The 16,540-nt window shown below is 37.4% G+C and overlaps 1 protein-coding gene across 1 annotated transcript in view; it reads left to right on the plus strand.

Annotated features, from left to right (window-relative positions):
* SIM1 (SIM bHLH transcription factor 1) overlaps positions 1-16,540 on the plus strand; it is a 54,618-nt gene that overhangs the window by 20,804 nt on the left and 17,274 nt on the right. Inside the window, 2 exon segments of the mRNA XM_032683879.1 lie at positions 16,163-16,188; positions 16,191-16,327. Coding sequence (XP_032539770.1) covers positions 16,163-16,188; positions 16,191-16,327 — 163 coding nt within the window.

The raw sequence follows: 16,540 nt of genomic DNA on the forward strand, positions 1-16,540 counted from the left end.
GAAACTTTCCTATATACATTTTGTCATCCTCTATCATTTAAAAGAATAGCAATAGTGGTGACATATACAGATAACATGGATTAGGTACCTAATTGTGACTAATCTCTCTCCTAATGATATAGCATGTATTTGATATAGTCCCAGTTGACCTGATTAGGAACACAAACTGAATGCAATTTATTTGAAAGATTATTTCACAAATGACTGCCATATTGACAAATGTTTTACCAACAATGTGGTCAATGCAATTTAGAATAAATTAACCATTAATTGTATCTACACACTTCACCTTTGAATTATTATTACTATTCATAGCTTTGTGTACTACTAGATTTGAAATGATAAAGATAGCAAGGTACTATCTTTATGTGTGATGGCTCAGACTTCAAAAGCAGTCCTTCCTGGCATATTGAGTGGGCTTTAAGGAAATTCGTGTTTCACACAGAAAAAAAGCTCTCCCCATATTTGTGGACAGTTACATATTTTCATAGCTTTTCATAGAAATCTTCTTTTTGTCCTCTCTCTAGGACATCAGGTCTCACATCTGTCTCTTCCTAGTCAATGGGAGAATCCAAAAATTTATTTCCACACCCGTACGCCTACCTTTGTTGAGAATTTCTTTCAAACTGACCTAATTGGAATTGCCACATCATTCTTTTCTTAGTCAAAGGTAGATATAGGTTGTCTGGTATCTCCCAAGTGTGTGATGGAGTGTGAAGGACAGTGACTACACTGGGAAAGTTACTGCTTGCAGAAGTAATCCTGTGTATACTTTCCCATATCATTAGTGAAACTAGTTGTATGAACAAGCTTAGTCATCCAACCTGTAATATTCAAGATAAGGCTTTGTAACTTTAACTGGATAATGTTTCGGTTTTTTTCTTAAGTAGTTGTAAATAGTAGAAACCAATTTGCCCTGTTAGTTTTCCTTTATATTTCTCTGTATTAATGGGACTTTTTGCCACTTGCTTAATTGTGCACAGTACTGGGTTCTATTTTTTCTGTTCAGTCTGCAATGTACTTTTCCTCGGACTGTAGAGCCTACCATCATTCACATAATTGGATTAGCAATGTAAATATATAGAGGAATTGTTTTAATAAATCAGAATGTTTGGGAAGCATATGCCTTGAAGAAAAAAACATAAAAGGATTCCTCTTGAAGTATAGTTCTTGCAGAAGATTCCTCTTGCAGTATTCTGTTTGTTCACCATTAGTTTTTATTACAGACTTGTCTCCCTGGAACATTGTTTATGTATTTCTTGCAAATAGGAGACAGGCTTTTCCAGGTGTTCACAGTACATTTCTATAGTTCTTCTTTGTTCATGTAGGGACTTCCTTAGCTACCATTTGTTTAATTCACTCCAAATTTCTATGCTTGTATTTAAACCAGGTGACTGTAATGGCCAAGGCACTAAAACCAGAGCCTGGAGTCACTGTTCCTATGAAGAGTTTTATTTGTTAGAGAAAGGATAAAAGGACTGCAGCTCAGACCTATGGAAAAAAAACCCTCCAGTCATTAGTTTAAATGCATGCATGCTGAGAGTCTCACACGGCACGAAATTCAAGATTGCAAAAAAGTGTCTTTATTCCTAGAAAGAAGGGTGACTTCAAATGCTTTCCACTTCATCATTTCCCCATTCTCTGTGCTGCCTTTGGAAGTACCCTCCTCCCAAACATTGAGTTACAGATCTTGTAAAATGTTTGTCTGGGGTTGAGACACATTCAGCAGGGGCAGCAGCTGAAGCAATTACTATCTCCAGCTGTCTGCCTCACTTCACTGATGAAAGGTACAGGGCCTGCTCCAGGGACTCTTACTCCTAAAACGCCACGGTTTATGGTCTAAGGTAAACTGCCACAGATTTTACTTTACATGGAAGCGTTGGACTGTACACTGTAGCACAGCTGTTCTTGCTAGAGAGGTTGTTCACACTTTGTCCTTACTCTGCCCTTCTGCACTCTGAATGGCAGAAATGAGACTTGTGAACATCACTACAGCAGCTGGGCGCTTCAGTCCCTTTGGGGGTCAGTCCCAGTGGTCCTCCCTATGTGGCAGAGTGGGGGAGACAATAGACCATGGGGTTTAGGGTTGTATTCACCACTCTGTGATAGCTCAGAATGCTGAAGAGGAAGTTGAAAAAGTGGCTGCTGGTTTTACCACATCACATTTATATCTCGTCTATGGACTGTGTTAGTAGCTGTGCAGAAGAGACAGGCCAAGCCGTCCATTATCAAAGGATTCCCTTGCATGCTATCGCTCTCTTGATACTCTGCACAAAACTGGATGCAGAACTGGCTCCTGCTCTCATAACAGCACCAGTATGTTCCTTAAGCAGGCTTACAATTTTACTAGCTCTGCTTCTGTTTCCTCAATCTGTTGCATGTTTGCTCTTGTTGCTCTGTGCTGCATCTCAGTACTGCTGTCATCCCCATGTTGTTTCACTGTAATTATCAGAAGGTACAACAGGTGTGATAAGTTAGTAAACTGCTTCTGAAGCAAGATCTTCCCTCTACATTATGTTGTTCTTGCTAGTTTTTATTTGTACACACACAAATGTGACATTTTGACATGGCCTAAATTAAGTGTTAACAAATAAATCTTTGTCCATTCAACAGTGACAAGTATCTGTTTAAAATCTAATTCGCTTTCCCTCACCTCTCTTTTGTACTTTACAGTGTGGGCCAGGCTCCAGCACACATGTTCGTATTCAGTGGGTTACTTCAGAGGCAGCCCCTTTCACTTTGATGACACTATTTATGGAGGCAGGCACTGCTCTGTGTGAACAAGGGTATAGCATCTGACCCTTCGGGATGGCTGAACTCTGGAATCAATCTCATGATCTTTAACACAGTTAGACAATTTATTCCTGTTGTTGTCTTTTGTTATGATCCACTTAGTGCAATTAGATTTCAGAAGTCCTGATTTACTAAAGCACTTGAGCACATGTCAGGCTCTAAAAATGCTTAGACATAACTTTCAGTACATGATAATATCCTGGTGAATTCAGTTTTGAAATACAAAAAAACTCTCAGACACACTCTTAGAAATGAGAATATTCTTTGGCTTTGCCAAATAGAGATGACTTGAAGGACACATTTGTTACTGTGTTGAATTGGGACCTAATAAAGAACAGCCATAGTTTTTCAGCTACAGACCACTGTGTATAAATCTTGGGGGCAGCAATGTTGAAAATAAAAGCTATTATCTGCAGAAGTTTCAGTGCAGCTATGGAAACTCAACTGCCTGACTAATTAAAGTTTGGCTATATCCCTAGCATTGTACAGATATTTTGACATAACCTAGTGTGAAGACCTTTAAACCCATCCAGTATTCAGTGTTCTTACATCTGTGCTGTCAGTGAGCAAGCAAACATGACCTGATGGCAGCCTGTTCTCAAGTAGCCTGTAGCTTTGATCATCTCTGTACTATGGTTTGCAGCTCTTAGCCTGGGCTGCTGCTATAGAAAACTCTCTCCCTCTGACTTAAGCCCAGGCTAGCTAAAATCTACCCAAAGGCATTGCATGATATTTTTCTCTTGTTGTTTCCAAAGACTGTTTTGTACACAGAACAAAATAATAACTCTTAATGATTGCTTCACGAGGCGTATCTCAATAGAGTATTTGCTCAAATAGAGACTGCATTTGGGGATAAATAGCTTGATAGCATCCTCCCATTTGCAGCTGAACTTCTGAACAGTGTTCCCCAAAATAATTCTGTTGATTCTAAGCTGCTAGTAGGAGAGTTAAAGAAAACTTTTCACCTTCCAAAAGATAATCAGACTCCTTGGTGCTTTCTGGTTTATAAAAAACAGCAATGGGGGTGGGAACATGCCTTCAGTCCAAAGAAAACTGCCTGCTTGTGTGACTATAACTGTATAATATGGGAACATGCTATTAGGGCTTCCACGGGGATATTTAGTGAGTTCAAGAAAGCAATAAGGCAGAAGGTGCACAGGACCATTTGCACAGGTGTGATACTCTGGAGTTGCTCTGTATGTGCTACAGAAGTGATCACCAAAAGCACAGTAAATTTCACACATCGTGTTATAGTGGACTTGTTGCACAAACCAAATCAAGTGTTCAGTTGCTTTAGCCGCAGATTAACTGTAGTGTTGGTCCAAAGACAATTGTAGGTTGGCAGTGGAGTTGATCTACATGATCTACATCTACATGTCCAAATGCTGTGGACATTTTTATGGGAACAATAAAAGTGTCTCTGCTTAGTCGGAGACACTTCTAAGCATCCAGAAACCCTTGATGAATGTGCGTGTGAAGCAGTGACAACAGAATGACTAAAGCCAGCTAAGCCCCCTGCCTGTCCTAGTCAAAGCAATGACCAAGAAGACAAAGGTACCAGGCAGATGATAGATTTAGGTTTCCAGAGAAGATGAAAGCTAGATGTTATTTTATTTTATTAAGTTATTTTTATTTATTTATTGAGAAATTTTAGATATTCCTATTAAATGTTTTACTACCTATAATCATTTGACCCACTGGAGACTCATTCTTCCCTTTCATAAGCTGGATTTTAACATAGCCATGCATTTCTTGAACTGTGTATGTTAATAATGAATTGTTGTTATCCTAACCATTAAAAAAGTCTTTTGAATTTGATAGATGATGTGGGGCAAGCAGTATTTTTGCAGTAGATGGTGGTTTAACTTATTCTGTGGCCCAGAGAGTCTAGGTAGTGAAACAAGTTAGCCTACATCAATTTTAACATTTAATGGACCCACTTAATAACCATGTATAATGTACACTTTGAGGAGACAAGATCAGTGATTACTAGGGAAGAATCAAATAAAATGGAGAATTATGTATTACCTTATGGCCTCATGATATTGTCCTTTCTTGCTATTTGTCTCCTGTTTTAACATCATCAAATTTTGTACATTATATGTCTATCAAAGCTAGATGACCAAGGCGATATGAACAGAGACTTAGATCCAAGTGGCTAGTAATGTGGGTGGGATTTGGCTGCAGTAGAGATTTGGCTGTGCATGGGAAGAAGCTAAAAAGCAGTCTAACTCTGGTACAAAAAATGAAATGAGAAAACAGGTATATTAATTTGTAAAAAAACCAAAAAGCCATTCTCCCCAAAAAGCCAAAACTCCAATGAGAGCCCTTGCCTGTCTTCCTCCCCTTACCTTTAAAATTTAAGCAAAAGAAGGTTCAGTTGAAAAGTAGTCATTAAGTATTACATCATGCTTTTTTGGTAGATAATGGCACATTATGGCTCTCAGAGGCAAAGTGCTCTCCCTTGGCCAAACCTGAGGAACTTTGGACAAGTGAATGAGAAAGACTTTTGTTTTAGAAAAATATTGCTTCCTAAGGAAAGTGGAAGTCTTATGACAAGGAAGGACTAATCTGATGAAAGAGAAAGGGATCTACTGTAAATGGGATGTCCTCACCAGAAAAAGTTCATGAATCCTTTTGTGCTCAACATGCCTCTTCACTGTGAGGGGCAGCTGATCAGAAAAAGCAGGCTGAAATGATGGACAAGTACATTATGAGGCATGCAGATAGAAAATTTCCAAAGAGGAACAAGTAGAATGAACAGTAAATAGTTTTTCAAGCACAAATGTTTGTCTCCAATAAATTATTCCCAGATCCCAAAACTTACATAGAAAATCATCACAGAAAAGCTAATTAGTTTTTCAAGTATTAACCTTAGGATCTTAGGAACATTGTCACAACAAACCTTTAATTATGGGAGACATAGAGGAGTTGATTAAACCTGAAATATCACTAATTTAAGTTTTACAGTAAATTATTAAAAGTAATAACAGCAAATTGTCAGGACCACTCTTCACAGTTTCAAAGGAACTGAAGTATGAAAATGCTTAACTACTGTGGTATAGAGTGTAATATAAGAACAACTATACAGAATCAGACACATACTGGTAGTGACCATGGGAAATACTTTGGAAAGAGTTAAAAAATAGGAGAAGCATGCAGTAATGCTTCCCCAGTACTTTCTCCCGGTCTTTGAGAAGTTCAAATGATTTCCTAGAAAGAGGTGAGATCTTTGAGAGTATTAGTTGTCAATGTTTTTTGGTTTTTTTTTCCTCCACAAATTTACCTGTTTATTTTTTGAAATCATGTGAGGTTTTGCCAAGGTTAAGTAAATGTAATAAGAAAGGTCCTTTTTTTTTGTGAAAGTGCCACCTTTTTTGTTTTTTTTTTCATAGCTCCTATTTCTTCTGTTAGAAGAAGAAGCAAAAAACTGCTTCCTAATAATTTTCTCTATGTTGCTCATAATTTACCATTTGTTCTCCCAGTCACCTCTTTTTCAGCTTGAGAGTCCTTAATTGTTTCTCATACTGAGGCTGTTCTAAGCCCATCATCTTTGCTGTCCCACTCTAAAGCTTTTCAGGTTTTCAGATAAAATGGTCAGAATATACAATATTTGAAATAGCGTATGAGGGGTTTATGTATAGTATGAGGTATAATCCTTATCTTTATAATCCTCATTTACTGCATAGTTACACCACGATGTGCATTTTCTTACACACAGGGCAGTCTGTGTTATATCAGTGACCACTCTGCAACGTGATGCTTCTTACTTTTGTGAAACTTCTCAGTGTAAGTGGAGAATCATACAGATTACAGGATTCTTCACCAAAACAGAGTTTAAGAACACTAGTTTTAGAAATAGAAATCTGAAACTACACTTTCAAGCCCCATAGAGAAGAGTGTTATATATGTCCCTGACATCCTGGAGTCCATAGCTACATAATTGTATTTTGTGAAACGAAACATTCAGATATAGGACTCCTATCCAATTTTGTGCCAACTTTTCAGTTACTTTTACAAAACATAGATCAGTCAAATCTTGAAAGCATCTTAGCTGGTTTTAACCCTTGCCATGAGGGCAATGAATTAGTATTAGGCCTTTATCTCTGAAATAGTGCTTGGATTTAAAATGGCAACATCCAAACCCCATGAAAATCATGAGAAGCTCCTTTTAGTTCTCCTTACTACATACCTTAATGTGCTGTAGAAATCCTTAGTCTTTAGAAACCTGTTAATTTTTAATCTCTGCCAAAAAATCATCTGGGTCCTCTCAAATCCTTTTGTCCAAGCATATCAAAGAGCTATCTAGCGTGCTATTTCCAATATTTTCTGCTCAGTTAAGTACACAATAACAATGGTATTACATGTATTCAGTCAAATATTTTTATTCATAGAATACATCTCAAATTTATTTTAGCAGTTTAAATAAGTGAGTTTAATGTCTATTTAGTCAAGCATTACAGTAGTAAGGACTTAAGTAGATTAGAAATAAATGAATCCAATTAAAGAACACGTCTGTGAAATTTTGTATGTCATTGGCATGAATGAGCTGTTTGAACAGCAACTGTAAAGAAATCATTACTGATTAACTATCTAGCAGAGGTTTAATCAAGGATAAATGGTATAGGACATAGCTAAAAATGTTTGCGTTGAATACACGGAGATTCTGAAATAATAAAAACATGTTTTGCATCAATAGTGACATGGGTACTGCCCTTGGGAAATGTATTTTTTGTTATCTGTGGTGATGTACAGATGAGATGCAGCTCAGAATTAGCTCAGTAATGTCAGCTATCGTGCATTGATATCATAGCAGGAGGTTGCTCCTTCCAAAAAAGCTGAAGTTTAATAGGTGACACAGACAAAGATATTTCCCAAATAAGTGTTACCTACAATAGCATATTGTTATCTTCGTCTTCAGAGCTAATAATGCAGCAAATGCAAAATGAGGAGCAGCTAAGCAAGCTGGGGCTGTTTAGCCTGGAGAGAAGGAGGCTCAGGAGTGACCTTATCACTCTTTACAACTATTTGAAAGGAGATTGTAGCCAGGTAGGGGTCAGTCTCTTCTCCCAGGCAGCCAGCAAGAGGACAGAGTCTTAAGCTGCACCAGGGGAGGTTTAGGTTGGACATTAGGGAGTTCTTCACAGAAAGGGTGACTGGGCATTGGAATGGGCTGCCCAGGGAGGTGGTCGAGTCACCACCCCTGAAGGGGGTTTAAGAAAAGACTGGATGTGGCACTTAGTTCCATGGTCTGGTTGACAAGGTGGTGTTCAGTCACAGGTTGGACTCGATGATCTCAGAGGTCTTTTCCAACCTAGCTGATTCTGTGATTCTGTGAAAGTTAAAGTAAGGATTCTCAGAAGTGATCAATGCTGGGCTAAATTAAAAGTCTCCTTGGCTGCCTCGATGGTAAGCTCAGGCAAGTGCCAAATGCTTGCTAAAATCCCAGGATACATGATTCATCCTGTATGGCACCAGTAGTCTTTGGGAGGGTTGGGAATTGAATCCAGGTCACTTGGCTACCAGACTGGTGTCTTACGGGTGTCAGTGACATTCAAGGTATGTTTTTTTAACACAGAAAAATATTAAGAATTCTGATATGGGAAAATCTACCCTTTATAACAGCAGTCTGTTGCATTGTTGTCAGTCTGGCTTTCTGCAAAATGGAAACCATTCTACAAGGATATGAGAGATCTTATGTTTATATGACACTAATTCTTAAAGAGGTGTTGTCTACATGCACTCGCTGATGCACTGAGGTGACATTGGTTTTAATGGGCTGGTTGAAGGGAGTAGCTGGAAGAAAAGAAAATTAGAGTTTTTAAAGTCTCATTTAACAGGCCTTTTGTTTATTAAGAAATATTATTTTGAATATGCCAGTGAATTTAAAGTAATAAAATATCCAAATGATTACAAAGTCACCATAATAATTTAGTAAAGGCTGACAGTATGAACGTGATACATGGAATTTTACAGGGTTTAACACGACTTCAGGTAAAGTATTCTCAACTAGTTGAGAATAAAAAAACCAACCAACCAAAAAACCATAGCAGGCTCTGAAGTCATGTCCCTCTAAAACAATTTTCTTATTATGAGGCAGATTTTAATATATATAACCTATTCTAACATATACAAACATTTATATACTCCTGTCAAATATATTTCTCTTTTTAATTTGGCAAGAACTGAATATACATCAAACACGACATTTAGGTAGCTGTTCTCCTAAACATCTTGCAGTTGAAAGCAAGTACTCCCAATATAAATAAAAATGTTACAGAATTAAACTTAGGTCATCATATTTCATGAATTAAAGTGGTTTTTTTTCAGTGCTATCTGTAACTAAAAATTGTAATTAAATTTGTATGTAATTAGCCTGGGATATCTTAGGCATTTTATTCACGAACAATAATAAGTTCCTGGTGCATATTTTCATCTAGCAAGTCTAATAAATAAAGGCAAATACAGTGTACAGAGATCTCCTTTTTGGAGCCAAAAATGGCTAGGCATGTGGTTTGGAATGAAAAACTGTACCTTCAGGCTGCTGAAAAATCTTCCACACCATGATTATCCAGAGGCCAGGATGTTTTATTTAACTTTGACTGGCAGTTAGATGACTGCATTCTGAGATGAGAAACAAATCAGGGAATATATAAAATTTATCTGACAGAAGTTTTCTAGAGGATATCCTCAGACATTTGTGTTAAATGACCTGTACAGGAAAATCTGTGCTTCAATTTTTCTGAATGTATCAAATAATTTAATGAATCTTCCCAGTTTGGATTGCTTCATGTTTAAAAGCAAATATAGAAACACGGTATCATGTAAGTGAATCTCATGGCTGAAGAAGCTGTAAACTTTGACTCAACAAGATGTAAACAGCTACTGTTGCTTGCGCTATTTATGGAGGTAAATGGGTGCCTGGAACTTAATGAAGGGATCCAATATACGGTACTCATACTTCTCCAAGTAGATGCATGGTTTAACCATTAAGTGTACTAATAATAAGCAACCACTTGAAAGAGTTCTGGAGGGTCTTACCGATTACTTTGGTGACCAGTAGGTGAGGCCTATATGGGACTATTCACTTAAGAAGTTTTAGAAAGGAGAGTTGCTAACATCATCCCAATAACTGATAGAACAGCTGAGGCAGGGAGTATCTCTGAGGTTGCACAACTGAATGTCAGCATAGTTTCATAACAAGCAGTGAGGTCCTGCAGCTTTTTTCTCAATTTGTCCTGAAATTTGGCTTTCTGTATGAACTAAGTGAAACCTACTTATTTTGACTGGTTCTGGAGGACGCTAAAGGGATTGCATATGCTTCTTCTGACAAATCTCGGGAGCAGACCGAGGCCTTTGTAAACATTTCTGAGACACATTGTACATGAACAGAGGACACAGCAGATGAGGAAATTGTCTGTTTTGTTGTACCATCTGCTGATTTAGAAAGCCATGAAGATGACAAACAGCCAGAATCTGTTCTCTTTTCATTCATCTGCTGAATGGTGCTCTGTTAGCATTGCATGAGCTGGAGTGTGGAAATGTTAAAAGTTGCAGGCATTGTTTAAAAGTAGAAGAACGATATATTGCAGAATTGTGGTCAGACATGCATGAGGAAGTGCCAGACTTTTATCACCTTCATGTCTGTTTTTAACTGAACTGCAATAACTCAGCAAAATAGACTGAATATTAATGACATTGACACCTTTGGTTTCATCTCACAGTTTCTATTGATAGACTGGCAGAAAATCTGACAAATATAATTTTTCTGATTTTTAGCTAAAAGAAATGCGGAGTGTGTATGACCCTTTTCACAGATTTTTCATGTAAAACTAGAGGAAATTAAGAACATATATCATGTATTCAATTGAAATAATAGTGTAACCAATTATAAGTAAACCTTGTTTTCTTTTGTATGAGCAATATTTTCTGCTTTGCTTCAGTCATGTGAATGATTGTATCAATGATGTAGGAACCTGCTCCAGTAAGATCACCTTTTACTTTCAACTTGTACTTCATGAACTACTTTAATACATGTAAAGAATGACACAGGTCTAGATCCAGTGTTTATCAGGTTTAGGTGCTCCCATGATACCTTTTTATTTCATTATTTGCTGGGATTTCCAGTGACAGTATGATCACTGCATATTGTTCAATTGAAAGATACCTAAGAATAAGAGTTCTAGCTCTACTGATCTTTTGACTGCTGCTGGAGACAATGAACTGAAACACATTTCTAATCCATTGCTGTAACTCCATGTATGAAACCTGAATTTCTGTTCATCTTCTTTAAGGTGTCAAAATTTTGTGTCTTTTAAAGGAGTTAAATACACTGTAAATATTTGCTTCTTTGTTGGTTATCCGTGTCTTCTCAGTCAGTGCAGGTGTAGCTTATTTTTCCTTTCTGGCATGTAGTGGTATTAACGGAAAAAGATGCTTTTTCTTATGGCTTTTGCAGAATTTTCCATGGGTTGAGCATTTTTCTGTTCTTTTCTGAAGGTTTTCTTCTTGTTTTGAAGGTTATGCTGCTTATGCCCGTGAATATATAAGATCTGTATTCTTGAGTCTGGCTGTCTCTCTTAAATACTTTTGGGATGAATCTGGATATTTATTCTTTACTAATGGATGTCATTATTTTACTTCTTCCTCTGGATGCATCCTATTTAGCTGCTCTTTCTATTTGAAAGCATTTTTCAGGGCTTAAGTTCTCTTTTGTTCCATAGCCAACACCGTTTTTAAGTAGGGAGTCTCAGTAGCTTAAAAACTATTTGTGCCTTTAGCTCTCTAATGTTAATGTCTAGACTCTCTTTAGGTTTCAGATTTTGGTGAGAGTAGTCCCAAATATGACCCAATTAATTGAAGAAACAAAATTATAAAAAGGCCCAACTTGCCTGTATGTACTGTTTTGGTTTGTCTTGGGCCACACTGTGTCCACTGGGCCTCTATCACTATTTCCATTCTTTCCCAACATTATTTCTAGCAATGCTGACTCACCCTTTTCTCATATTTTTTCCTTCAAAAAGCCACATAAAAAAACTCTCATTTTTTTCAGTGTCATGGTGAGCTCTAACCACACGCTTAGTCACTGTAGTTGAGAAAGCTTTGCTATTTGCATAGAATTCAGATTTTGTGGCGCTCTGATACTCCCTTACTGTTTTTTTTTTTGTATCTGTCTGCTAATGATTCATTATCTCTTCCTCAAACTTTGATTAGACAGACCATTGTTACCATGTTTCATATAGTATATTTTGGCAATGGTAGTAGGCAGAAAGTGTCTTCTAAAGCTGAATTGTGAGAACTCTTCACACAAGTGTTGCAGGTCCATCTGGCATCCAAGTGATGTGCAAACAGATTGGCTTCCTCTTCCAAACGTTTTGCTGCCTCAGCCTTTGTCCTTCACCACCTTTGTAGCTTACTATAACTAGATCCCTTTAGTAAAAAATGCTTTGTACTCAACTTTCAGATGCTTCAGTGCAGAGAAATGCAGTTGGTACAGCCATCGATCCTTGGTTCTTCATGGTGTACAAGTGGCACACCAATAAGTACTTTCAAAATTAGGCCCAGCTTCATAGGGGGCATTGGAAGAGCCAGACACATGGCACAGAGTGGAAACGCTTCTGGGAGTTAGATCTGAGAAGAAAATGGGAACCAGCATATTGTAGCAAGAGGATTTTACCCTTTGTCTTCTGATTTATTTTTGCTTACAGTGAAGCATGGTAATCCAGTCTGTAGGTGCCTGGTACATTGACCATGCTGGCCAGATTCTCATATGGGGAGTGAGGGAGACAAGATAGAGGAAAAATAATACATTTTTTTAGCCATATGCTACCAAAAGCATATGCCTCCAAGTTTTTTGAGGAGTCAGAGAGGACCTAGAATTTCCATCCAACTGTGGAAAGAATGGCTGTTTCCCATCATGAAAAGGTGGAGGTCTTCAATGTGTTTCCCTTTGCAAAGAAGTATCACTTTGGTCTTGTCTGGATTCAGTTTGATTCATCTGTTCTTCATTTAAGAACTAATTTCCTGTAGTTATTCTGATGTTTTATAGTGATGATAGTTGCATCAGAAAATGAGATAAATAGTAGATTGTCAGCAACATACTGTTAGCAATTGAACACATGCCATATCACTCTCTCTCTCAGCAGTCTCATGTAGATAGATGTAGATTGTATGGATCCCTGTGGGATCCTGAAGGTGAGGACCTTGGAGGAAGAGGCTCGTATCCACCACCTTTTTTTTTAATTACATGTAGAAAACAAGATGCAGTACTGTTGTTCAGCTAGGACTGTGTAATAGATGATTAAGGTGTTTACAAATAGAAATCTGGAGATTACAGTTCCATGGTTGGTGGAAGTTTTATAAATTCCTCCAGAAAGCTGTCAGAATTTCCATCTGTTGTTTGTCTATCACTGGGAGCCCTGCTTTCTCTAGTGTCTTGCCTTGCAGTGGGTACTCAAACATTTTCATTTCTTGGTGGAACATATTTTGCATTTGACATTGAGACCACTGGACTCTTTGACTCTTCCTCCGTGTTTTCCTTGCTTGCTTTTTTTCTTTTTTTTTAACTTCTGGTATTTGTCTTGGACATTTACTGATGGTGTTCTGGTGTGTCTCTTGGTTATTCTGAAGGGCAGCTGTGCTAGGACAGGGTTGAGAAGGTGATCATGACTCAGTGATGCTAAAAATTCCAGGTGTTTCATCTGCAAAGAGAGCACAGATGTGTTCTTTTTCTAAGGAACTTTTCATTTGGCAGCAAGAACTTCAGGTATTTTTCTTATTATCCTCTGTTTAATGATGATACTGGTCTAAGCAACTGGTTGTAAATACGAGCTTGTGGTGTTTATTCTAATATGCGGTGTTCTGGGATGATGACCCCTCACCATAATGATATCAAGGACCTAGAAAAGTAATGTTGAAATGCATGTAAGTTTTCAGTCAGTCTGGTTTGACTGGGTTTTTATTTAGTTACTATGACCTAGAAGCATTGTAGAGTGTGCTCTCTATGTTTTGAATGCTCAGCCCTTACACAGATTGTAGCAGCAGATAAGCAGTGTTAGAGTGACAGTCTGTGGTCTGAATATCAGGGTGGTATTTAGTCCAGTTTTTTAAAACTCTTTCACTGACAGGATACAGCAGCAGACTGCTACAAGGTGGCATACACCAGAGATGGGGAGGTAATGGCAGAAGCACAGAGCTATGAGTTCTCCAGCAAAAAGGGAGGTAAAAGGGGTGGTAGGTTCAAAACTGAAAGACAACTGCGTTATACCCCTAAGTCTGTGAACAACTTATCTATTTAGTTTTCATTAATTTTAGTTTCTGGAGTCAATATTTTCTGCATCTGGCACTGAGACCACAGGACCCTCCTCTTCTTATAATTAAGTAGTCAGGGGGAATGTGTATATCAGGATGAGACCGATGGTTTTTTCAGGACTATTGATAAAATCTCATGCAATTGGAATGGTCAAATATGAAGATTATTGGACATCCTTGTTTCTGATGTTTTGTATAACATAAAGAAAATTTGGTAGGAATCAATTATGGAGACAGATGCTTTGCATGTCAAGCCGAAGTGTCTGGATGAAAATTCTGGGAGTAACCACGGAAAAGATTAATGCTTTTAAAACATGTGGATGAACCGTACCTGTCAAATAGGCCAAGCGAAGCCCCATATTCAGATGCTTTCACTGCAGACAGGATATTTGAAATGCAGGTACTATAGCAGAGACCTATCTCTATTAAAGCCAAAATTTGAAGAAATTACCTCATTAATAACTAATTTTGCATTGCAAAGCATTATTTATATTTGACCAGGCTCTGTCTGCTTTGGACTGGAAACAGTGTAGTCAGTGCAGTTCTAACGTCAGGGATTCACTTTCACGTGTTATGTATACACATAGTCAACGTTGCCAAAAAAATCCAAGCCTATTCAACCAACAAGTTTGCTGCTTATCAGATGAATAAAAAAAATTGTAGAACTGGGATGAATTAATTTGTATATTCTGCAGGTTTATCTGAGCCTGCTCAAAGATTCATCCTATTTCACTTATTTCATTGATTTATCAAGTTTATCCTTCTGCCCTGACTTTTATCTGAAACATTTCAGTGTACTAAGCTGTGAGATGCTCAGGTTGTGGTGCAACTCCTTTTTAAAAAATGTTAGACTCTTATGGCTTACACATCAATATATGTGTGATTACAGAGCAAGATATTGTTGCTAAAGCTGGGTAAATTATTTATTATTAATACAATTCATTAAGTATGAAGCATGGGGTAATATGTGAATGAATGTTACTGCTTATCCAGATAAGAGAAGTATTATTCTTCCCTTATTCTCCTACTTCTCTACTGGCAACACAAAGGAAGAGAAAAATCATGAATCCTCCCTCTTTCCTCCAGGTAGGTAGGTCAGGAAGAAGCTCTTGCTTTGCTCTCTTTTAATAATCATTGTCAGAATAGGTTCCGTATGACTACATGAAAGCTGGAGAGCTCATTTCTTACTCCCCCGGGTATCAGCAGACATGCAGATGTGTGCAGAGGGGTGCAGTCCAATGCATATGCCCACGTTATGGTTAGTAAGATATTGTGAACAATGCCAGTTTTCCTTACTTTTATGTATTCATTAGACAGTTTGAAGAATCTAACTGAACTTCACAAGCTCCCCAGAGAAAACCTCTAGTATTTTGTGAGAGATGGCCAGAATATTTAAATTACAAGATTTGTATTTATTTAGCCACTTTCTCTGACTGGTAAACTGGTATAATAAATTCTGATGGATTTTTTATATAAATAAACACTCACAAGACTCATAGAAGAAACAAAATTTCAAAAATTTTCAAAAATTGCCCAAAACCTCAGAAACAATGAAAATACGGCCTTAAAGATCAAGTGTTTTCCATTTAAAAAAATATGTTATTCAATTTAGTTAGTCAGCTGTGTAGGCTGTTACGTGCACCCCACATACACACATGTGAAAACAAACACACATATACTCATGTGGTAAGTTTGCAGTTGTATGGTTAAAAGAGTTTTGAGGAAAATGTATCCTATTAACTGCTTAGCTATGTGACTAATGTAGAACTGTAATATAAATTTCAGAAATATCCATCCCATTGGCTTTTTATTAATGCTAAAGTAGATCAGGATGATAACAGCTGGATGCAAAAAACAATCAATTTTCCGTATAAATATGGTGCTATTGTTTAGTAAGCTATACTCCATAAATGTATTAGGGGGATATACTGCTTGCTCTGGATTGTTTTATTCTTTTTCTTGAAAAATATCTTTTGTTTCCACCCCCCACTTAGAAGGAAGGAATGTTTCCCATTAAGTTATGAAGTGAGTTTGTTTTTCACTTTTGCCTTTTATATAGGGATACTGAATATAAAGGACTACAGCTCTCCTGGATCAGGTCACTGCTACCAAGCCGGCATTCTCATATGCAAATTCAACTCCAACCATAACGGATAACAGGAAGGGAAGCAAATCTCGCCTCTCGAGCACAAAGTCAAAATCAAGGACATCACCATATCCACAGGTAGCTGTCTTTGAAATAAGAAATTAAATCTTCCTGTATATCTTGATTTTGCCTTCTATTTTGCACAAGTAACTAGAATGGGTCAAAGAACATGTTTTCTTAAAGGGAATAAAGGACTGCAGGTTATAAGATCTTGAGGCGGGAATATGTTTCTTTAAACTGTTTCTAAAAATCTGGAAACATTTATGTTTCAGCATGCATAATAAATCATCA

Source organism: Chiroxiphia lanceolata, chromosome 3 (genome assembly GCF_009829145.1).
Source record: "Chiroxiphia lanceolata isolate bChiLan1 chromosome 3, bChiLan1.pri, whole genome shotgun sequence".
NCBI classification, from domain to species: Eukaryota; Metazoa; Chordata; class Aves; order Passeriformes; family Pipridae; genus Chiroxiphia; species Chiroxiphia lanceolata.